The sequence below is a fragment of the Bombina bombina genome, chromosome 10, assembly GCF_027579735.1.
Source record: "Bombina bombina isolate aBomBom1 chromosome 10, aBomBom1.pri, whole genome shotgun sequence".
Lineage (NCBI taxonomy): Eukaryota > Metazoa > Chordata > Amphibia > Anura > Bombinatoridae > Bombina > Bombina bombina.
This window is the reverse complement of record NC_069508.1, coordinates 100,702,714-100,726,488: the sequence shown is the minus strand read 5'-3', so window position 1 is coordinate 100,726,488 and position 23,775 is coordinate 100,702,714. Positions and strand designations below refer to the sequence as shown.

Below are 23,775 nucleotides of genomic sequence, written 5' to 3'. Positions count from 1 at the left end.
CCCTAGGAACGCCCCCAAGACCGCGATCAAGTCCTGACAGAACAGAAGGCTTCAGGACAGCCGTTAGCTATGACGTTCTATTCAGTCATAACGGCTTTAAAGCCCAGTCTAATTATGACGGAATAGAACGGCATAACGGCTTTAAAAGGTTAACCTCAAGGTAAACAAACGCCAAATATGGTTGTGGTCTGAGGCATTTGGCTCCTTCCCCTTACTGATTAATTATACATAAATGATCAATCTTATGGAGGAAAGAGCTGAATACCTCATACCGCAGCCATTTTTGGCATTTGTTTACTGAATGAATAAAGAATGCCAAATCTATATTTCAAATAAAAGGAATCCTACCTTGAAGTAGATGGTGTTCACCAAAACCAGTGTTGTATCTTCAGTTATAGCTCCCTCTGGAATCACATTGGTGATTCTATTTTCAGTTTTATTTGCAATCCAGTTATTGATTATGTCACGTGACAGCTCAGACTTTTCCTGATAAGGCAAAATAAAATATTACTACCACAGTACCGAAACCATAGGCTTATTGTTTGTCATATACTGTATGCCAGTTTAGTACATTTATTGCAGAACGAATAAACATGACAATTGTGCAGTTGTTTTCTCAAGATTAAAGAACTTTTATTTATATATATATATATATATATATATATATATAGATATATGTGTGTGTGTGTGTTTTTGTAACAATGTATAGTTTTGCTTATTTTTTAATAACATTGTGCTGATTTTTAGACTCCTAACCAAGCCCCAAAATTTTCTTTTGTGATTCAGAGCAAACGTACTTATGTAGACTCAGGTCTACAGATTCCTGCTTGCTCTGGTTTGTGTAATAGGTCTTTTCATATGCAGGGGAGGGGGGGGGGGAGTGTCTGCTCTTCCTGCTTACACAGCCCCTTTCAGTGGGTGTCCCAGCCTAACCTCATCAACCGTGCTAAACTGGGAGCTTCTAAGTACGTTTACTCTGAATAACAAATTTATTTTTTTTTGGTTTCGTATCCCTTTAATACTAGGGATGTGCATCCAGCAGTTTCGTAAGCCACCGAATGTAGAAGATTGCTTACGGCATTTCGGCTCTTTTCGGAGGTGGATTTCATCTTGTGAAAAAACAAAACACTAAGATCTGTACAAATCCAGATCTTAGTGCGTTGCACGTTCACAAGAAGAATTACGGCTCCGAAAAAAGCCAAATGCCACGTGTGGCCGCCTTCTTCCGCCTTCGGAAGCTAACAAAACTGCCAATTGCACATCCTTACTTAATACAAAAGTGTTACATGAGGAAGTGTATTTCAGATTGTACTGGAGCTCAACATTTAACCAAGGTGCACTATATAAGTATCGGCGTGTTAACAAATGCCGATAGTAAACAGTATGAAATTGTAATTTAAAATGTTTATTTGTAGATAAGCTTTGTATTATACTTTCATTATGTATTTTGCCCCATTTTCCTCTTTTTTGTAATTTAAATATTTTTTGTTTATTTTTTTTAATCCATTTCTATAAAGTAACAGGTGCTGCCATATTTTAGCATAAGTTTCCTTTAGCTATTTTTCCTGATGATCTGGTTAGATATTAAACAGGCAATAAAAGTGACTGTTCAAACAAGGCTTTGTTGGACATAGGATTATCTAAAAGGGTTTCCACACTGCTTTGTTTGCTCAGAGATACATATAAAACTAGTATAAACATGACGGCACTCATTACTTTATAGAAACTAAACTTTTACACAAGTTTTTAATATTTAAACAACTCATATAATTGTAAACATATTATTTCAAGGCCAAACTTCACTGTGAATATATCATGGCTAAAATATAGTTACTGTTTAACGTCCCTTTAATCGACAACTTGAAATACGCTATTAATTGCAAGAGGCTGAGTGCAAAACAATGAGCTGTTCATTATAAATTGTGCTTGACTTGTAATCTTGCCCATAGTGAAATCTGTTTAAAAATAAAAAATAAATCTTTTTTAGCACTAGCCTGCTGCATTGACTTGTTTTGTTTCTTTTTTAAAACAAAGCTAAATAGATCTATAGTTACTAACATATTTCTTTCTTCACATTGAATATGATTAAACCAAAACATTTGCGCCAAGCAACAGGTTCCTCACTTAGGTCTAGATTGAATGTAAATAAATTGGTACATTAGCGAGTATAAATCTTGTTTTCTCGCACTTTAGCGTCAAACCATTAGCAAAACTATGATCAGTACTTGGTGTAGTCTTGAAAAGGTCTTCAATTTTCAAAAAAACGAACGGCAATGGAATTTTTTTTAGGTTCACTCATACTGTCTACATTTGTAGCACTCTATTTATGAAGAAGCTGCCTGGCACATTGAAAGTTATAGGGACATTAAACACTTAATATATTTTATAAGCAAGGCAGACTGAGTGGTCAGGCAAATATAGTACCTGGATTGAATGCTCAGCATGAAGTGGGGCCTGCAAGTGGTTTACCAAAGGCTCCTGAAGTGCTGCCCATGTTCCCAGTCACAGCCAGTTAAATGAGTTAGAGTAGCAGTGACAGCCCTTTGACCCCCCTCCCATTTCAGAGATTAGCTAGCACAGGTGCAATACTTACCGCTGGGCTAATGGTTGTTAGCTGGTGGCATATGATCAGGAGCTAGAACAGCGATGACAGCTGCACTAGCAATAACTAAGCAGTTAAGGGTGGGTGGCGTGGTCGCCCTCTCCCTGTTGTGGGGGCCCTATTAATTTCCCTGGAGTAAGCACCCTGAACCTGTTACTCTGGGGGCCCTTGAGTGTTGAGTCCAACCCTGGGGGGATGGGGGACTGTCACTTTTGTGGGAGTCCTGGATTGTTGGGTTAGGTCTGAGAGGATAGGGGCCCGGTCACTGGCCTTGGTGTGGGAGGGGCATGCAGCTAGCAGGGTGAGGGAGGGACATGCAGGTGGCAGGGTGAGGGAGGGACATGCAGGTGGCAGGGTGAGGAAGGGGCATATTTGTGTGAGGTGCCCTTCACTATTCTTCCTGGGGTCCCTGGTTGGTTTCTGCCTGTCCCTAAGCATAGTATTAAAGTTATTTCCAACCTCCCTTTAGTCATGGGTGCTGCAATCTATTTTGTTTTACTGCTTTCTAGTGCTGACCTGTTTGCACATGTGCAGCTGTTCTCATTTGGATACCTACAGTAAAAGCTTGGTTCACAGCACAAGTAATTAGAAAGAAAGAGTTTAGTAAGGCGTTCAATATTATATACATGATACAAAATTTATAGTTAGATGATTTAGGAGAAGGTTTACACTCACCTTAAAGTTTAAAGGCCACAGTTTGGCTCCATAAACAATCTCGCTTAGGTTTTGATACGTCTCATTAAAGTTTAATGACTTTTCACCAAAGAGGCGGCTGGCAGAGACTAGCTCTGAAGATTTGTTAGCTTTTCTGTACAAGCGACAATTAAGTTTTGCAAAGAAAATATGAATTTGATCAGAAGCTTTCTCCGAAATGGTGTCAAAACGGAAAACCTTCCAGGAACAAGAGGGAAAAATAAGGTTACTGTAAGTGAGCATCTACACACTAAACAATGTTTTAAAGCACATATGTAAGGCATTGTACATTTTCTCTACTTGTTTACCTTATTACTGAAGGGATATAAAATAGTTATATAAACTAGATATATAGACAGACAGTCAGAAAGATAGATAAGCAACTTTAAAGCCTACATTCTATCACCAGTATCCCAGCCCTGCAAGCACGCTTAAAGGTAATTCATCTGAAAGATCTCTCTAATCAAGACAATGAGTGCATTTATTTCTTATAACTGTTGGGCTAATATGGACTTGTTTTACATTTATTATTGTAACACTTGAACCTCTCTCCCTCTATTCTTTTTAAACTACATCTCCCCACCATATTTGATCAACAGGAAGCTTTTTACTCTTTTTAAACTACACCTCCGCCCATATTTTATCAAAAGGAAGCTTTACCTTTTCTTCTCTCTTTCTCACAGCCTACTTTCTATCACCAGTATCCCAGCCCTGCATGCACTAGCCCTCCAATCCGCCCTCCACCACCCACCCTGGTGCTTACCTTAATATATAAACACCTCCTAACAGCAATTAGGTGCAGCTGGCACTAATGAACCAGGATAGAGACACTATTTCACACTCGCATCCTCTGTACTGACACTTTACCATATTCTGTTACACTTCCCCAATCCTCATTTGCTCACTCACCACACATTTCACTCACTCTTTTTACACTGCCTTATATCAGACATATTTCCCTTCTCTCTTACCTTCTGTGTCCATTCCCTCGCCTTTAGATTGTAAGCTTGAGAGTCCCACTACCTGTAGGCCACTTTGTATTTAAAGTGAACTACTACTGATTGTGCTCAAGGCCAGGGCATTCCTCTCCTTTTGTATATCTCAATTATTGCACCTACAACTGTATTGTACCCCTACTGTACTTGTTTGTGTATGTAATGCATCCCTGTAATGTTTTATTATTACTTGTATAGCGCTGCGTAATCTGTTGGCGTTTTATTAATAAAGATAATAATAAAATAATAATAGATACTGTAGATAGATAGATAGATAGATAGATAAATAGATAGATAAGTAAGTAAATTCTTATGTGGCACAACTCAATTTATCAGTAGCTAATAAAGCTCCCACACACGTGTATGCACCAGAATCCATAAGAAACAATCTACATATCGAACTATGTAACATGGACTCATAGCTCATTTATAAAGTCCTTTATTTACGCAGTTCTCACAAATCTTTTCACAATTTCTATGCTTGAGAATTTGTCATAAACCTATGTTAAATTTCTGATTGAAAAATGAATGTATATGAAACTGAGGGACAGTAAACGTTACCAGAAACTTCAGCATTAAAATCACCAATTTACTTCTATTATCAAATTTGCTTCGTTCCCATGATATTCTGTGTTGAAGAGATACCTAGGTAGGCATCTGAAGCACTACATGGCAGGAAATAGTGCTGCCATCTAGTGCTCTTGCAAATGGATAACAGTCTTGCAAAACTGCTGCCATATAGTGCTCCAGAAATGGGCTGGCTCCTAAGCACACATTCCTGCTTTTCAACAAAAGATACCAAGAGATACCAAGAGAGCAAAGAAGTAAATTAAAAAGTTGATTAAAATTGCATGCTCTATCTGAATCATGAAAGAAACATTTGGGGTATCATAAACCTTAAAGGTTATGTTGGAGGTTCCTTTTAAGAAGGGATTTTCAGACCTCCCTAACAGGCCAGATTTTCAGGATTAACTTGGGTGAGAGTTTACTAATCAGCAGATTATTTCACCTGAGCTCAAGTTCCAGATATCCTGAAAATCTGGCTTGTTAGGGAGGCCTGAAGTCCGGTTTGAAACCCTCCTGCTATAAATGAATTGCATGCTGGTGCTGTACAGCATACTATTGTTTAATGCACTTTGCAATACAAAGGGCTAGATTACAAGTAGATCGGATCTCTGGTTAATTTGCTTGCAGTACCAATAACCAGCCACTTGTAATGGCTGGCTAATTATTGCGATCCCGCAAATGGGAACATTTGCCCGTTTGCAGGAGCGCAATGGTTTAGCTCACCACTTGTAATCTAGCCCAACGTGTGTTAAGAAAAGAAAGGATCCTTAGCCTGCGCGCATACCTAGTCCCAATCTTGGAGTCTGAACGGGAGATAATTGGTGCATGAGATTCGCTCCTATCTGGACTCCAGGATTAAGCCAGGCTAAGGAAGTTCTGAGATTGGTACATAGGAATTTTTAAGACTTGCTTATCTCTGTTTTAAAAGGCTTTATATTTAATTAAAACACTTTATACTGTAGAGTGGGTTGCAATAGTGTGCTGTGGTTGACTTAAAGTGACAGTCTACTCCAGAATTTTTATTGTTTAAAGGGACACTAAATCAAAATTAAACTTTAATTATTCAGATAGAGCATGCTATTTTAAACAACTTTCCAAATTACTTCATTTAACAAAATGTGCACTGTCTTTTTATAATTAAACTTTTTGAGTCACCAGCTCCTACTGAGCATGTGCAAGAATAAGTGTGTATGCATTTGTGAATGGCTGATGGCTGTCACATGGTACGTGTATGCATTTGTGATTGGCTGATGGCTGTCACATGGTACAGGGGGAGTGGAAAAAGACATCACTTTTAAAATTGTCAGAAAACAAATCTATTACTCATTTGAAGTTCAGAATAAGTGCTATTGCATTGTCTTGTTATCTTGCATTTGTTGATTATGCAAATCTACTGTGTTGACTGGTCCTTTAAAAAGAAAGATAATGCCTTTCCCCATTCCTCAGTTTTGTATAACCAACACAGTTATATTAATATGGTTTTTACCTCTTTGATTACCTTGTATCTAATTCTCTGCAGACTGCCCCCTTATCTCAATTCTTTTGACAGACTTGCATTTTAGCCAATCAGTGCTGACTCATAAATAACTTCATGGGAGTGAGCACAATGTTATCTATTTGGCACACATCAACTAGCACTCTCTGTCAAAAAGCACTGAGATAAGAGGTGACCTTCAACGGCTTAGAAAATAGCATATGAGCCTACCTTTCAACAAAGAATACCAAGACAACAAAGCAAATTTGATGATAAAAGTAAATTGGAAATTTCAAATTGCCCTATCTGAGTCATGAAAGTTTAATTTTGACTAGACTGTTCCTTTAAGTTGCTTTATATGGTTCTGATGCTGGCAAGTTAAAGGCCCAATGTAGTGATATAATTACATACTCTAATTCATTATAGAATGTTATTATAGTGACTCTGCAACTGGTAAACCCCTGCAAAAGAGTTAAACACACAGTTAAAGTAAGGCTTGGAACCCAAAGAACACTGCTGGTCCTTAGTAGAAACTGCCTCTGTTTTAAACACAAAGTTACAACATTTATAGTAATAAAATTGCATGCCCACTGCGAGATATGACTTTTAATAAAGACATATTACTTTACACAGGGAGCAGCTTGTAGTGAGCTCCAGGCTCAGTCCATTTTCTTAAAGGGACGGTGTACTGTAAAATAGTTTTTTTTCCTTAATGTTTATCCAACAACTTGTTATACCAGCTGCAGATTATACAAAGTATGAAAAATTGCTTATTCAGGTTTATTTTTGTATATGAAATAGCTGTTTTTGTTCTTTGAAATCACAACCCATTAAACTGAGATGAGCTTGCAGGGAAATCAGATCTCCTTACTTTACACACATACTTTATATTATCTCTATCTGCAAACCAAAGCCCAAAACTTAGAAGAGAACAATGAAAAATTAACATTGTATTACTTATCTCTGTTACTTGGAGTGTAATTTCTACTGCTGGCTATACAATGATGGCCATACACTGCTTATCTAGAGCCAATACCTAAGTATAGAAACTTTCAGTATGTTTAGGGATACCACAAGGAAAACCAGCTATTTCAAATGACAAAATAAGTGTAAATTTATAAACAATTTAATCCACTCAATCGGGTAACATGGATAATTGGGAAAAAAGTAAAGAAGCTAAAACTTTAGGGTAAACTGTCCTTGTAATTGATACAAGGATGAGACCTGCTATCTCAGAGAAAGTTTTTTAACTTGGAGGACACAGGGTCAATAGCTGCAAGCTCAGTCATTTTTCATTTTGGTCTGATTAATCCTTTGGTTTCAAGAGAAGGCTGTAAAACAATACATGAATCCACTGCACCCCTCATGAAAACCAATACTTTGTTTCTTACCTATGAGAACAATTCTGGTACTTTACATAACTAAAGGAGAAAATCAATACAAATACATTTCCAAAAAACCTTTGTACAAGAGAACTATCAATCTGACCTTCATAAGCTGCTCCAGGGTATTATCACAGGCACCAAGTTTGGTCATAGTGAAAGCCTGAGAGATGCTGAGAGGTGACATAAAAATGTTCTCTGCATCTGATTTGGAGTCTGCCAGCTTTTTGTAGAAATCAATGGCAAACCTGGCATTAGCCTTGGAAAGCTCCCAGACCCTACGGTTGGTTGCACCTGGAGTCTTCTCTTCAGGGTTCTTTGTCTCTTTCTGCTTCTCCTCAATGTCTGACTCCTCCTGAGGCTTCCGATAGACACATATGGGGTTCAGAGGGATGTCTTTGGGTTTGGCTATGCAGATATCCAGGGTAGGGTTGTGGGCGGTAATGGTGCCCAAGTAGCAAATGAGCAGGAGAGACAGGAGGTACATCTCTAAGGAGTAAGAAAAATCGATTAGGGATAACAAATAGTTTCCAATTGATAAGAAAGTGAAAAAATACATCAAGCTTATTTCAAAATGGTTAAAGGGTCACTACACCCAAAATCTTTCTTTCATGATTCAGATAGAGAATAGAAATTTAAACAACATTACAATTTACTTCCATTATTTATTTTGCTTCATTTTTTAAATATCATTAGTTGAAGAAAAAGCAATGCACATGGTGAGCCAATCACACAATGCTTCTATGTGCAGCAACCAATCAGCAGCTAGTGAGCATATCTAGATATGCTTTTCATCAAAGAATATCAAGAGAATAAAACAAATTAGATAATATAAGTAAATTAGAAAGATGTTTAAAATTGCATTCTCTTTCTAAATCATAAAAGAAAAAATGTGGCTGGCATGTCCCTTTAATTTAACACACAGCTAAAATTGTTTATACTACAAAAAATAAATGTTGTTCTTAAAGGGATACTAAACCCAAGTTTTTTCTTTCATAATTGAGATAAAGCATGCAATTTATTATTTATCAATTTTTCTTTGTTCTCTTGCCATCTTTATTTGAAAAAGCAGGAATCTAAGCTATGTAGCCGGCCCATTTTTTTGTTTAGCACCCTGGATAGCGCTTGTTGATTGGTGGGTACATTTGCTTAAAATTGCATACTCTATCTGAATCATTAAAGAAAAAGTTTGTGTTTAGTTAAAAAAAAAAAAAAAAAAAAATCTGCAATTTTTTCACAACATATAATATGGTCTAAAAAGCATCTGTAATGAACCATCTGTTGTGTCATTAAGAAATGCATAACTATTAAAGCATTTATCAAGCATCCATATCTCGAGATATGGAACTTCACTGATATGGAACTGATAAGTTCACATCACATGTACAATGGTTAATATTTCTATTTTGTTCACTACTGGTAATGTGTTAGAGCACAAACAAAAGACTAAAATGTACAGCAACTTACAGTTCATATAGCTTAGGTGTTAGTGTGCATGGCTTATATAAAGGAAGTTTTTAATTTGAGAATTATTCAGTGTGTGTGTATCACATTTTTAGATACCTAACCTGCCTGTTAGTAGCATAAAATGGATTCATACTTAGATATATATTTAAATCTTCAATGCTAGATCTAGAGATGTGTGTTGTGGCCCAAATAATTTTGCAGTTTATTGCTAGTTTGTTGTGATGATTACAGGTAGCTATGATGACAGTTCCTTGCGTTATATAAAAAAAAAGATAAATTAATTTCTTTCATGGTGGTGAGAGTCCATGATCCATTACTCTTGGAATTGCTCTTCTCTACCACTAGGAGGCGGCAAACATTCCCAAATCCCAAGAGCTCTATAAAACCCCTCCCACCTAGTCTAATGTATAGCCAAGGAAAACTTGGTAAGAAAAAGGAGTAAGAGCCATAAAAGGAGCAGGGAAGAAAGAGCTGAAGAAAAAAAACAAAACCCTAAAAACATAAGGATGGGTCTTGTGGACTCTCACCACTATGAAAGAAATAAATTTATCAGGTTAACATAAATTATGTTTTTTTTTTCATTTAGTTGGTGAGAGTCCAAGCAAGCTTTGTGAATCAAAAGTTTTAACCAAGAGGCTAAAGAAGCAGCAGAAGCTTTCTGACCCCCTTCCTATGACCAGAAAAAAAGAATGAACACACTAGAAGTTTATCTAAAGTCCTTAGTAGCATCAATGTAATATTTTAATGCCCTAACAACATCCAAAGAATGCAAAGATCTCTCAGAATTCTTAGGATTAGGACTCAAAGAAGGAACAGCAATCTCTTTGCTAAAGTTATCTGAAGAAACAACCTTAGGCAAAAATCTAATGAAATCCATAAAACAGCCTTTTCCTGATGAAAAAGAAGACCCCAAATAATAAACGGATGATCCTGCCACCAAGTTAGAGACTGACTTGTACTTTGATCCAAAAATATATTTTGAGACAGCCAAGTATAATCCCTACACTATTGATGCAGCATTCAAAGCTGAAGAGGCATCATATGAAATCAAGCAAATTGAATTGCATCTGAGGCTGCAATCAGGAGACCTAGGACTTCAATACACAGAGCCACACTAAAGGAAACAAGAGAGACTGAAGGTTCAGACAAGCTGACACCAATTTTAACCTTCTCTGCGCTGTTAGAGAAAGACTCGGATACTTAATCTATCTGGAAACCCAAAAAGTTACCTTTGTCTGAGGAACCAAAGAACTCTTTAGAAAAATGATCCTCCAACCATGCTTTTAGAGAAACAACAAGAGTTGGTGTGAGATTCTGCTAAAGGAAAACATGGAGCTTGAACAAAGACGTCATCTAGGTATGGAAACACTGCAATACCCTGAGACCTGATCACACACAAAAGGGCACCCAGAACCTTTGTGACTTTTCTTGGAGCTGTAGCCAGATCAAATGGAAGAAAATGCCTATCCATAAAGGCAAACCTCAGAAACTGGAAATGGTCTCTGTGAAAAGGAACATGAAGGCAAGCATCTATTGTGTACATAAACTGATCTTGCTGAACAAAAGACAGAATAGCCTGAATAGTTTCCATTCTGAAACATGGATCCTCACAAGCATGTTCAGAGATTTTAGATCTAGAACTGGTATGAAAGTACCTTCCTTCTTTGGAACAATGAAGAGATTTGAATTAAATCCCATCCCCTGTTCGTGCAAAGGAACTGGAGCAATCACTCCCATATCTTCCAGATCTGAGACAGACTGAAGAAAAGCTTGAGCTTTTAAAGGATTCATTAGAACATTGGACAGAAAAAAAAACACTTTCTCTGGGAGGCCTTGTTCTGAATCCTATTTGATATCCCTGAGAAACAATATTCCAAACCCAGGGGTCTGGAACAGACTGAAACCAAGCCTCCGGAAAAAAGCTTAAACTGCCCCCTACCAGAACCTCTGGATCGAGGACTGCACCTTCATGCAGTTTTGGTAGTAGGAATAGATTTCGTACCCTGTTTTGACTTGTACCAGTTAGCATTAGGTCTCCAGACTGAACCAGAGAAACCTTGCTTTTGAGCAGAGCAATCAACTGTCTGTTCCTTATTCTGACAAAAGGATTGAAAAAATTAGAAGTTTTTGATTTCCCTCTAGACTAACTGTCTTAAAGGGACACTGTACCCAATTTTTTTCTTTTGTAATTCAGAAAGAGCATGCAATTTTAAGCAACTTTCTAATTTACTCCTATTATCAATTTTTCTTCGTTCTCTTGCTATCATTATTTGAAAAAGAAGGCACCTAAGCTTTTTTTTGGTTTCAGTACTCTGGACAGCACTTTTTTATTGGTGGATGAATTTATCCACCAATCAGCAAGGACAACCCAGGTTGTTCACCAAAAATGGGCCGGCATCTAAACTTACATTCTTGCATTTCAAATAAAGATACCAAGAGAATGAAGAAAATTTGATAATAGGAGTAAATTAGAAAGTTGCTTAAAATTTCATGCTCAATCTGAATCACAAATTAAATTTTTTGGGTACAGTGTCCCTTTAAGGAAGAAAAGCCCCTTTACCTCCAATAACAGTAGATATAAAATAATCTAAATAAAAAACAAATAACTTCTTTCCCTTAAAGGAAATAGATAATAATCTAGATTTAGACACCATATCAGGCACTTACACCCTCCTAAGTGGCTTTTTAAAAACAGACTCACAGTTACAATGCGTGCTAAACCAAACTGCAAAACAATGTATCTGAGTATAGATTAAACTCCTTAGTCTGTGTGAAAAAAGACTGACAACTAAAAAAGTAATTTTGCACCCCAAAACCTGACGTGTGCCTAGCGAGCAAACATGCGCTAACCTGACGAGAGTTAATTATAGAAAGACTAAAGGGATGTGCGCAAACCAAACAAGCGCTAACCCGACAGCCGACATGCACAACCCCAACATGCATAAACCAGAAGGCGCCACACGAAAAAACAAACTAAGCGCCCCCAAAAAAAGGAGACACGCACAAAACAAGGGAATAGTGAAAAGGATTTGTCCCAGGGCCATGTATACAGTGGGTATTGTAAAGAATCACCCCCCCTTGAAAATAATCATATTTTGCTGCTTTGAAATAAAGACAGACACAGTTTTTGTTTATTCAGTTGTAATTACTCAGTGCAACTTATAACATCCAAGTGAAAGATATAACACCAACATGTGAGGGAAAAATAACAATCAACTATGGGTGGTAAGGCACTGTCAAAAGATCTTCGGGATAATGTTGTGGACAGGCACAAGTCAGGAGATGGATACAAGAAAATATCAAAGGCTTTATCAATGCCTAGAAGCACAGTGAAGTATATTATTAAGAAGTGGAAGGTACAGTAATGGGTACAACACATCCTCTCTGGATCAGAACGTCGCTCCAAACTGGATGAAAGAGCCAGGAGGAAACTGGTCAGAGAGGCTACCAAGAATTCTGAGGCTACATGGAAAAAGGTGTTATGGTCAGATGAAACTAAAATTATAATGGATGGGGTAAAATACCGTCAAATTATTGAGGTAAATCTGCTGCCCTCTGACAGGAAAATGTCAATGGGAAGAAGGTTTACCTTTCAACATGACAATGACCTGAAGCATACAGCAAAAATGGCCACACAGTGGTTGAAGGAGAAAAAGGTGAATGTCCTTGCATGGCCTAGTCAGAGCCCAGACTTAAACCCCATTGAATATCTATGACTTGAAGACTGCAGTCCACAAATGGTCACCATCAAATTTAATGGAACTGGAGCAGTTCTGCAAAGAAGAGTGGGCAAATATATCCCAACAGACTGGTTGTAATTAAAGCAAAAAGTGGTTCAACAACATACTGACACACAATGGGTGATCCTTTTTGCACCTCAATTATTCTGTTTTGCAATTGTCTTTATTTTTTCCTGACATGTTGGTGTTATATCTTTCACTTGGATATTATAAGTTGCACTGAGTAATTACAACTGGATAAACAAACACTGTCTGTCTTTATTTCAGGCTGCAAAGCAACAAAATGTGATTATTTCCAACGGGGGTGATTCTTTTCAATACCCACTATATTACCAAATATATAAATAACTATAAAGTGCCCAAAACATAGCCATATGAGTGTCTAAATGTTAATAAAAAGATACTTAACGAGAGGACGCTTCCGGGCAATGGCCAAGATGGCTGACTTATTTTGAAGATGCGTGGACAAGCTGATAAAACCGTTGTATATCAGTGGATAGGGCTTCCATTTATACTATAACTTTACACTTTTTCTAACCATAGCTCTTTTGCAGCTAGATGAGCTTACTTGGATACTCTATTTCCAGCTTTAAAGTACTGGGAGGGTGAGCCTTAAACTGCAGAGTGAAAATATCCGTGGGCCTGCACCCCCCGGAGATTCTGGGTATAATAGCTAGTTTTGCTGTAAGTTGATATATCTTTATTTGGATAATTAGCACACCTTGCAGTCCTTACTATTATTCATCTCACAAACTGCCATACCAGCATTGGAACAACAAAACTGAGAACCTATTATACTGGCCGATGTTCATAATGTCAACAGTTGACAGATGGCATGGCGCAGTATTACACTTGCTTAATGATCATTTCTCTGAGTTGCAAAGAAAACTGTCCACTATCCTTCTGACCACACAATGAAGACAGTGTGCCACTGAGAACCAGCAGAGATTCTTGGCACTGAATATCCCTTATGGCCAACAACCACAGATCTGGAACATCGCCAGCAATGCTGCTCCTGAACAGGACTGGAGAAATACTCGCCTAAACGAGAAGCATGTTCACCCATTCTCGTTGGATTAGTACAGGGGAACTACAATCAATACTACCAGGTCGATGTTGTTGTAGATCCGACAAGATCTAACACGGGTCTGTAAAAAGCTGAGGTTATCTCTAATGGAAGTGGTGGTTGCGGGGGGCCCAGAGAAGGCAAAGTAAAAACTGAGGTATGTGTGGTTTTTTTTTATAGAGCTTTTGGAGTTTGGGAATCTTTTCCTCCTAGTAGTAGAGAAGAGCAATTCCCAAGAGTATGGATCATGGACTCTCCTGTATTAAATAAAATGTATACTGAAGTAGAAATAGTGTTCGTCAAAACATTGCAAGGGTTTATCAAGCTTGACCTCTGAAGGTAGAGTAGATTCAAATTAATGATTCATACAAAAATATTGAGTAAATATGAAAAGCATTAAATTGTGTATTCAGACCATATAAATGTAATGATATGGTAGCAGACACCAGCTACAGCATGGTATTAGACAATATTTAAGAGTTTTGTCTTAAAAATGCATGTGGTGTTGCCTTTTCGTGTTGCAGTAATATTAAATGGATAAAATTTACATTCACAACCTAATAAAAGTTCTCAATTAAGAAAAAGCAGCAAAATTTCTAGTTTCTGAACTCACCTAATGGAAACATAAAATGTAAAACTTCATACCTTCCCATTATGTCGCATACAAGCAGAACAGGAAAAATGACTTCACCAATTTACCCAGAAACTATTAAAGTGAATGTCAAGTTTGATGAATCAGTGCCCGGTTTTTAAAAACCCTATTAAAAACAGGGGCACTTTCATTCATCAAACTTTACATTTCACTTGTTTTGTTAAAATACTTACCTTTTAATCTTGAAAGCCGCTCCAGCGCTACCCCCGCATGTCGCAAGCCTCTTCATATGTCAAAAATGACAAATTCGGCTTCCTCCAATCACGTTGTTGCCTCAGGCAATGATTCCCCTGGGGAATCCCCTGATTGGAGGATGTCATATTCGTCATTGGTGACATATGAAGTGACGAGTGGCAGGAGGGGGAATCGCTGGAGCGGCTTTCAAGATTAAAAGGTAAGTATTTGAACAAAACGAGTGAAATGTAAAGCTTGATGAATGAAAGTGCCCGTTTTTAAATGTGTTTTTAAAAACCGGGCACTGATTAATCAAACTTGACATTCACTTTAATTTTAATATATACGTATTTGCCATTCAATTAGGATAAGGAAATGAGATATGATAAGGAAATGAGATATGATAAGGAAATGAGATATGATAAGGAAATGAGATATGATAAGGAAATGAGATATGACAAGTAAAATGTCTATAATAACTTGTATATATGTGTTTCTTTTAAAGTGTGTTTATATATTTTAAAACATTTTTATTATGTACTTTTTGCTATTGTTTTTATTTATTTGAGAACAGTTTCTTTTGCATACCCTCTTAAAGATTATTATATTTCTGCTATTTGTTCTTTTATTTATTTTAGAAAAGGATTTGTACTTTCCCAGACATATGTAATGTTTATGATTTAATTTTTTATTTAACTTAACAGTAGGGATGTGAATTTTTAATTAGCCTCTAATTTCACATATCATATGCATTCACATATAAGAGCTTAGATTATTATTATATTTTTTTAAAATGTATTTATTCATTCATGTTGATTCTATACCTCCTCCACAAAGCACTGCAATAGGCTGTGCCTCTTAGGTAGCCTCTACCAATGTCATATCTAACAACTTGAAGCAATGGGAACAGCACACTGCAAAAGGACAAGTGCACGGTAGACCTCAGGACGCTGCCAAGTCCTGAGACATACATACAAAAGAAGCAGGGTCTCCAGCACTTAAATTTTTTTATTTGCACAGTTTATAGCGACGTTTCGGGGTCACAGCCCCTTATTCATGCTTGGTATTTGACATGAGCCTGATCAACCTTTAAATACCTAAAATTGGCGCCTTCTTCACTCTAATTGGGAGAAGGGCTCCCTCTAGTGGCCAACATTTTACACACACCAACTTTTTAAATACAATATAACTGCATATAAAGTTAAAAATTTACAAGTATCAAATCTTTTACAAAAAATTCATAGAAAAATATTAAAAAATAATTTTGGGCTAAGGCAAAAGATGATATTTCATGGTGAACATTAAAAGAAACAAGACAAATCAAAGTCTCTATTGAGACCTTTAGGTGCCATACTTTCCAATCTATGTACCCACCACATCTCCCTCTGTTTTAACTGACGTTCCCTGTCTATGCCTCTTCTATTTTGGGGGATATGGTCAATAACCTGCCATCTCAGTTGGCTTCTATTGTGGCTTTTTTCTAAAAAATGGCTTGATACTGGTGTCTCCTTATTCTTGCACCTGATATTGGACCTGTGTTGACTCATACGGTCCCTCATTCTACAAGTGGTCTCCCCTATGTAAACCAACGAGTATGGGCATTTTATGAGGTACACGACGTGGGTGGTTTCACAGGTATAATACCCCTTGATTTCAAACTTTTTCCCACTTTGTGGGTGGTGGAAATGTGCCCCTCTAATAACTGAATGTCAGCTCAGGCACGGGAAAGTCCCCATGTTCTTTTTACTCAAAAGTAGTTGTCTGTTTTGTTTACTTGCCCCTATATCTGTATGAACCAAATGGTCCCTTAAACTTTTGACCCTCTTATGTGCCATAATAGGTGGTTCTTGTAACTGTGGAATACTGGTATTACACTCTTTAAGAATGTGCCAGTTTTTACGTATTAAACTAGACACCTTATTACTTAGGGGGCTGTACTGGCTAACAAAAAACAATCTTTTGTCCTTAGGATTTTTATTCCTAATGTCTCCCAATGTCTCCATGGTATGATCCAAAAGTTTTTTTGGGTATCCTCCATCTGTAAACTTTTTTGACATTTCTCTAAATCTCACCTTACGAATCTCCTCATTATCCACTATTCTACTGACTCTTAGGAGTTGACTCCTAGGGAGGCAGTCAACTAAAGGCCTAGGATGAAAACTATTGTATTTAAGTATGCTGTTTTTATCAGTCTCCTTCTTATACAAGTCAAACTCAAGATGATGTCCTTTTTTGAGAACTAGTGTGTCCAGGAAGGGTATGCTCTCTTCACTGAAGTTCAATGTGAAAGAAAGATCTCTCACTTCCGAGTTGAGCTCCCCTACAAACTGTACAAGGGACTCCACGCTGCCCCACCACACGCCAAAGATGTCGTCTATATATCTCCACCATGTGGCTCCAAATTGTTTAAATAATCCATTCTTATAGACAACACTTTCCTCAAATTCACACATAAAGAGGTTGGCGTATGATGGGGCAACGTTGGAGCCCATTGCAGTACCCTTCACCTGGACATACCAGCTGTCCTGAAAAATGAAATAATTCCAATAGAGAATTACACTAAGCAAATCCTCTATGAATTTCACCTGACCTTGGTTATACCTCCTGTCTACCATCAATGTTTTTCTTATTATGGAAATACCCGTTTCATGTTTAATAGAAGTGTATTGACTTCGTACATCCATGGTGAACAGGAGGTATTTATCACTTGGAAACTCCAAGTTTCTTGCCTTTTGCAGAAAACTATTAGTATCTTTAATGAAACTAGACATCCCAGACACCTCTGGCTGTAAAATCCTGTCAAGGAACTTAGAAATGTTAGTAAACACAGACTCTACCGAGGAGACAATCGGCCTCCCTGGGGGTCTCTGTTTGTCCTTATGGACTTTGGGGACCGTGTAAAAAAACTGGGGTCCTGGGATTAGTTACACATAAATACTCTGATTGCTTTTTATCAATAATTCCCTGGTTCAATGCTCTCTGCACAATGGTGGTCACTTCTTTTTGTATGTCAACAAGAGGATTCCCTTGTAATAACCTGTATGTATTAGTGTCACTTAACTGGGAAAGGGCTTCTTTAACATAGTATGTTTTATCAAGTAGAACCATAGCTCCACCTTTCACATTGAACTTCAGTTTAGAGAGCATACCCTTCCTGGACACACAAGTTCTCAAAAAAGGACATCATCTTGAGTTTGACTTGTATAAGGAGGAGACTGATAAAAACAGCATACTTAAATACAATAGTTTTCATTCTAGGCCTTTAGTTGACTCCCTCCTGAGGAGATTTGTAAGGTGAGATTTAGAGAAATGTCAAAAAAGTTTACAGATAGAGGATACCCAAAAAAACTTTTGGATCATACCATGGAGACATTGGGAGACATTGGGAGACATTAGGAATAAAAATCCTAAGGACAACAGATTGTTTTTTGTTAGCCAGTACAGCCCCCTAAGTAATAAGGTGTCTAGTTTAATACGTAAAAACTAGCACATTCTTAAAGAGTGTAATACCAGTATTCCACAGTTACAAGAACCACCTATTATGGCACATAAGAGGGTCAAAAGTTTAAGGGACCATTGGTTCATACAGATATAGGGGCAAGTAAACAAAACAGACAACTACTTTTGAGTAAAAAGAACATGGGGACTTTCCCGTGCCTGAGCTGCATGAGCTGCCATTCAGTTATTAGAGGGGCACATTTCCACCACCCACAAAGTGGGAAAAAGTTTGAAATCAAGGGGTATTATACCTGTGAAACCACCCACGTTGTGTACCTCATAAAATGCCCATGCTCGTTGGTTTACATAGGGGAGACCACTCGTAGAGTGAGGGACCGTATGAGTCAACACAGGTCCAATATCAGGTGCAAGAATAAGGAGGCACCAGTATCAAGCCATTTTTTAGAAAAAGGCCACAATAGAAGCCAACTGAGATGGCAGGTTATTGACCATATCCCCCAAAATAGAAGAGGCATAGACAGGGAACATCAGTTAAAACAGAGGGAGATGTGGTGGGTACAAAAATTGGAAAGTATGGCACCTAAAGGTCTCAATAGAGACTTTGATTCGTCTTGTTTCTTTTATTGTTCACCATGAAATATCATCTTTTGCCTTACCCTTGTTATTTAAATATTCTGCCTGCAGTTCTAGCCCAAAATTATTTTTAATATTTTTCTATGATTTTTTTGTAAAAGATTTGATACTTTGTAACTTTTTAACTTTATATGCAGTTATATTGTATTTAAAAATTTGGTGTAAAATGTTGGCCACTAGAGGGAGGCCTTCTCCCAATTAGAGTGAAGAAGGCGACAATTTTAGGGTATTTAAAGGTTGATCAGGCTCATGTCAAATACCAAGCATGAATAAGGGGCTGTGACCCCGAAACGTCGCTATAAACTGTACAAATAAACTTTTTTAAATGTCATATCTAATGTTGGCACTGATTCAAGAAACATTTTTCGGCCCTCTATATGGTAATTTACAATGATAACAAATCGTATATTTACTTTGAAAGATTATTTATTAATAAATAAGCGTTTATTTACATAGCAAAAATAGTGACCACATCTTGCCAGGTACACACCTAAATGACACACATACGCATCTGAAACTAGTACTCATTTTTAGAAAAAAAAAAATCAGATCTCAGGTTAGGTGCTTGACACCGCACACATATGCCATATATACTGTAAATATGCACAAATTACCCTTCAAATAACATGCATTATATTTTTACTCCACTCAAAGCATACATTTGCAAAGAATACATTCCAGGTCAGATGCATGACACTTACACAGCCCACTTATGTCATATAGAAGTCCAAAGGTCTCAGATGCATGATCCTACAGATCTATCAAGCCCCACTAAGAGCTACAGACACACTACTTGAGGCCACTTTTCCATATCATAAAATGTATCAGTAAAATAACACTACAGGGAGTGCAGAATTATTAGGCAAATGAGTATTTTGACCACATCATCCTCTTTATGCATGTTGTCTTACTCCAAGCTGTATAGGCTCGAAAGCCTACTACCAATTAAGCATATTAGGTGATGTGCATCTCTGTAATGAGAAGGGGTGTGGTCTAATGACATCAACACCCTATATCAGGTGTGCATAATTATTAGGCAACTTCCTTTCCTTTGGCAAAATGGGTCAAAAGAAGGACTTGACAGGCTCAGAAAAGTCAAAAATAGTGAGATATCTTGCAGAGGGATGCAGCACTCTTAAAATTGCAAAGCTTCTGAAGCGTGATCATCGAACAATCAAGCGTTTCATTCAAAATAGTCAACAGGATCGCAAGAAGCGTGTGGAAAAACCAAGGCGCAAAATAACTGCCCATGAACTGAGAAAAGTCAAGCGTGCAGCTGCCAAGATGCCACTTGCCACCAGTTTGGCCATATTTCAGAGCTGCAACATCACTGGAGTACCCAAAAGCACAAGGTGTGCAATACTCAGAGACATGGCCAAGGTAAGAAAGGCTGAAAGACGACCACCACTGAACAAGACACACAAGCTGAAACATCAAGACTGGGCCAAGAAATATCTCAAGACTGATTTTTCTAAGGTTTTATGGACTGATGAAATGAGAGTGAGTCTTGATGGGCCAGATGGATGGGCCCGTGGCTGGATTGGTAAAGGGCAGAGAGCTCCAGTCCGACTCAGACGCCAGCAAGGTGGAGGTGGAGTACTGGTTTGGGCTGGTATCATCAAAGATGAGCTTGTGGGGCCTTTTCGGGTTGAGGATGGAGTCAAGCTCAGCTCCCAGTCCTACTGCCAGTTTCTGGAAGACACCTTCTTCAAGCAGTGGTACAGGAAGAAGTCTGCATCCTTCAAGAAAAACATGATTTTCATGCAGGACAATGCTCCATCACACGCGTCCAAGTACTCCACAGCGTGGCTGGCAAGAAAGGGTATAAAAGAAGAAAATCTAATGACATGGCCTCCTTGTTCACCTGATCTGAACCCCATTGAGAACCTGTGGTCCATCATCAAATGTGAGATTTACAAGGAGGGAAAACAGTACACCTCTCTGAACAGTGTCTGGGAGGCTGTGGTTGCTGCTGCACGCAATGTTGATGGTGAACAGATCAAAACACTGACAGAATCCATGGATGGCAGGCTTTTGAGTGTCCTTGCAAAGAAAGGTGGCTATATTGGTCACTGATTTGTTTTTGTTTTGTTTTTGAATGTCAGAAATGTATATTTGTGAATGTTGAGATGTTATATTGGTTTCACTAGTAAAAATAAATAATTGAAATGGGTATATATTTGTTTTTTGTTAAGTTGCCTAATAATTATGCACAGTAATAGTCACCTGCACACACAGATATCCCCCTAAAATAGCTAAAACTAAAAACAAACTAAAAACTACTTCCAAAAATATTCAGCTTTGATATTAATGAGTTTTTTGGGTTCATTGAGAACATGGTTGTTGCTCAATAATAAAATTAATCCTCAAAAATACAACTTGCCTAATAATTCTGCACTCCCTGTATGAAATGAATCATCAAATTGTGCAGTTCTGTTCCTGTATTCACTTTTTATGGAGCTGTCTTATTAAAATGCCAATTGTATCTTTGTTTAATATCTAATAATTACATTTTGCAATGAGAGTGCAAGTTTTTGCTTAGATTTATTAAAAATAAGAATACTGTTTTAAAACATATTTTGACGACTAGGATTAATTTACTTATAAAATATTATATTTTAAATGCTCCAGGGTCATTTTATTCTTAAATATGAATCATCTCAATTTACCCAGTTTTCATATTGCCCAAGTTTCAGACAAATTTGATTATTTATACACAGTTTGATAAAATTTGGTTTGTCACATTAAAATTAAAGTGATACTAAACAGAAATTTTCTCTTTCATCATTCAGATAGAGCATGCAATTTGAAGCTAAATGTAGCCACCAATCAAGCAAGCCCTACCCAGGTGCTGAACCACAAATGGGCTTACTTCTAAGCTTACATTCCTGCATTTTCAAATAAAGATAGCAAGACAACAATTAATAATTGGAGTAAATTAGAAAGTTGCTTAAAATTACATGCTTATCTGAATCATGAAAGAAAAAAAAAAGTAAATTTATGCTTACCTGATAAATTAATTTCTTCTACGATATGACGAGTCCACGGATTTCATCCTTACTTGGGGGATTTATCCTCCTGCTAACAGGAAGTGGCAAAGAGAACCACAGCAGAGCTGTATATATAGCTCCTCCCTTCCCTCCACCTCCAGTCATTTGACCGAAGTTAGGAAGAGAAAGGAAAAGCCAAAGGTGCAGAGGTGACAAGTTTATAAAAAATATAATATAATTTAAATCTGTCTTAAAAATGACAGGGAGGGCCGTGGACTCGTCATATAGTAAAAGAAATTAATCAGGTAAGCATAAATTTACTTTTCTTCTACAAGATATGACGAGTCCACGGATTTCATACTTACTTATGGGATACAATACCAAAGCAACAGGACACGGATGAAAGGGAGGGACAAGACAGGAACCTAAACGGAAGGCACCACTGCTTGAAGAACCTTTCTCCCAAAACCAGCCTCAGAAGAAGCAAAAGTATCAAATTTGTAAAATTTGGAAAAAGTGTGAAGAGATGACTAAGTCGCAGCCTTGCAAATCTGTTCAACAGAAGCATCGTTTTTAAATGCCCATGAGGAAGCCACAGCCCTAGTAGAATGAGCCGTAATTCTTTCAGGAGGCTGCTGTCCAGCAGTCTCATACGCTAGACGGATGATACTCTTCAGCCAAAAAGAAAGGGAGGTAGCTGTAGCTTTCTGACTCCTACGCTTTCCAGAAAAAAAACAATGAATAATGAAGATGATTGACGGAAATCCTTAGTCGCCTGCAAGTAAAACTTTAGGGCACGGACCACTTCCAGGTTATGCAACATACGCTCCTTCTTAGAAGAAGGGTTAGGACATAATGAAGGAACAATGATTTCCTGATTAATATTCTTAGGAAGGAAACCAGGTTTGGTACGTAAAACCCCCTTATCAGAATGGAAGATAAGATAAGGCGAATCACATTGTAATGCTGAAAGTTCAGAAACTCTACAAGCAGAAGAAATAGCAACCAAAAACAAAGCTTTCCAAGATAACTTAATATCTATGGAATGCATGGGTTCAAATGGAACCCCTTGAAGAACATTAAGAACTAAATTCAAACTCCAGGGTGGAGCAATTGGTCTAAACACCTAAACACAGGCTTAATTCTGGTTAGAGCCTGACAAAAAGACTGAACGTCTGGAACATCTGCCAAACGTTTGTGTAGCAAAATTGACAAGCAGAAATGTGTCCCTTTAAGGAACTTTAAGGACCCTTTCTCCAATCCTTCATGGAGAAAAGACAGAATCCTGGGAATCCTAACTTTACTCCATGAGTAGCCCTTGGATTCACACCAAAAAAGATATTTACGCCATATCTTATGATAGATTTTTCTAGTGACAGGCTTACGTGCCTGAATTAAAGTATCGATGACCGAATCAGAGAATCCCCGCTTAGATAAAATCAAGCGTTCAATCTCCAAGCAGTCAGCTGCAGAGAAATTAGATTTGGATGTTGGAAAGGACCTTGAATGAGAAGGTCCTGTCTCACTGGAAGTTTCCACAGAGGCAGAAAGGACATGTCCACTAGATTTGCATACCAAGTCCTGCGTGGCCATGCAGATGCAATTAGAATTACTGAAGCTCTCTCCTGTTTGATCCGAGCAATCACCCGGGGAAGGAGAGGAAACGGTGGAAACACATTAGCTAGGTTGAACAACCAAGGCACTGCCAAGGCATCTATCAGTTCGGCCTGAGGATCCCTTGACCTGGATCCGTATCTTGGGAGCTTGGCATTCTGTCGAGACGCCATCAGATCCTATTCTGGTCTGCCCCATCGGAGAATCAGTGAGGCAAATACTTCCAGATGGAGTTCCCACTCTCCCGGATGAAAAGCCTGTCGGCTT

General features: G+C 37.8%; 1 protein-coding gene across 1 annotated transcript in view; it reads right to left on the bottom strand.

The window, feature by feature from the left end:
- The window catches only part of SERPINC1 (serpin family C member 1), a 77,250-nt gene that overhangs the window by 35,611 nt on the left and 17,864 nt on the right, over positions 1-23,775 (bottom strand). Inside the window, exons 2-4 of the mRNA XM_053693278.1 lie at positions 7,820-8,202; positions 3,278-3,493; positions 349-486 (exon numbers count right to left, since the gene is read on the bottom strand). Of these exons, the coding sequence (XP_053549253.1) occupies positions 349-486; positions 3,278-3,493; positions 7,820-8,200 (735 nt within the window). The 5' untranslated portion in view covers positions 8,201-8,202. The remainder of the gene's footprint in view (positions 1-348; positions 487-3,277; positions 3,494-7,819; positions 8,203-23,775) is intronic.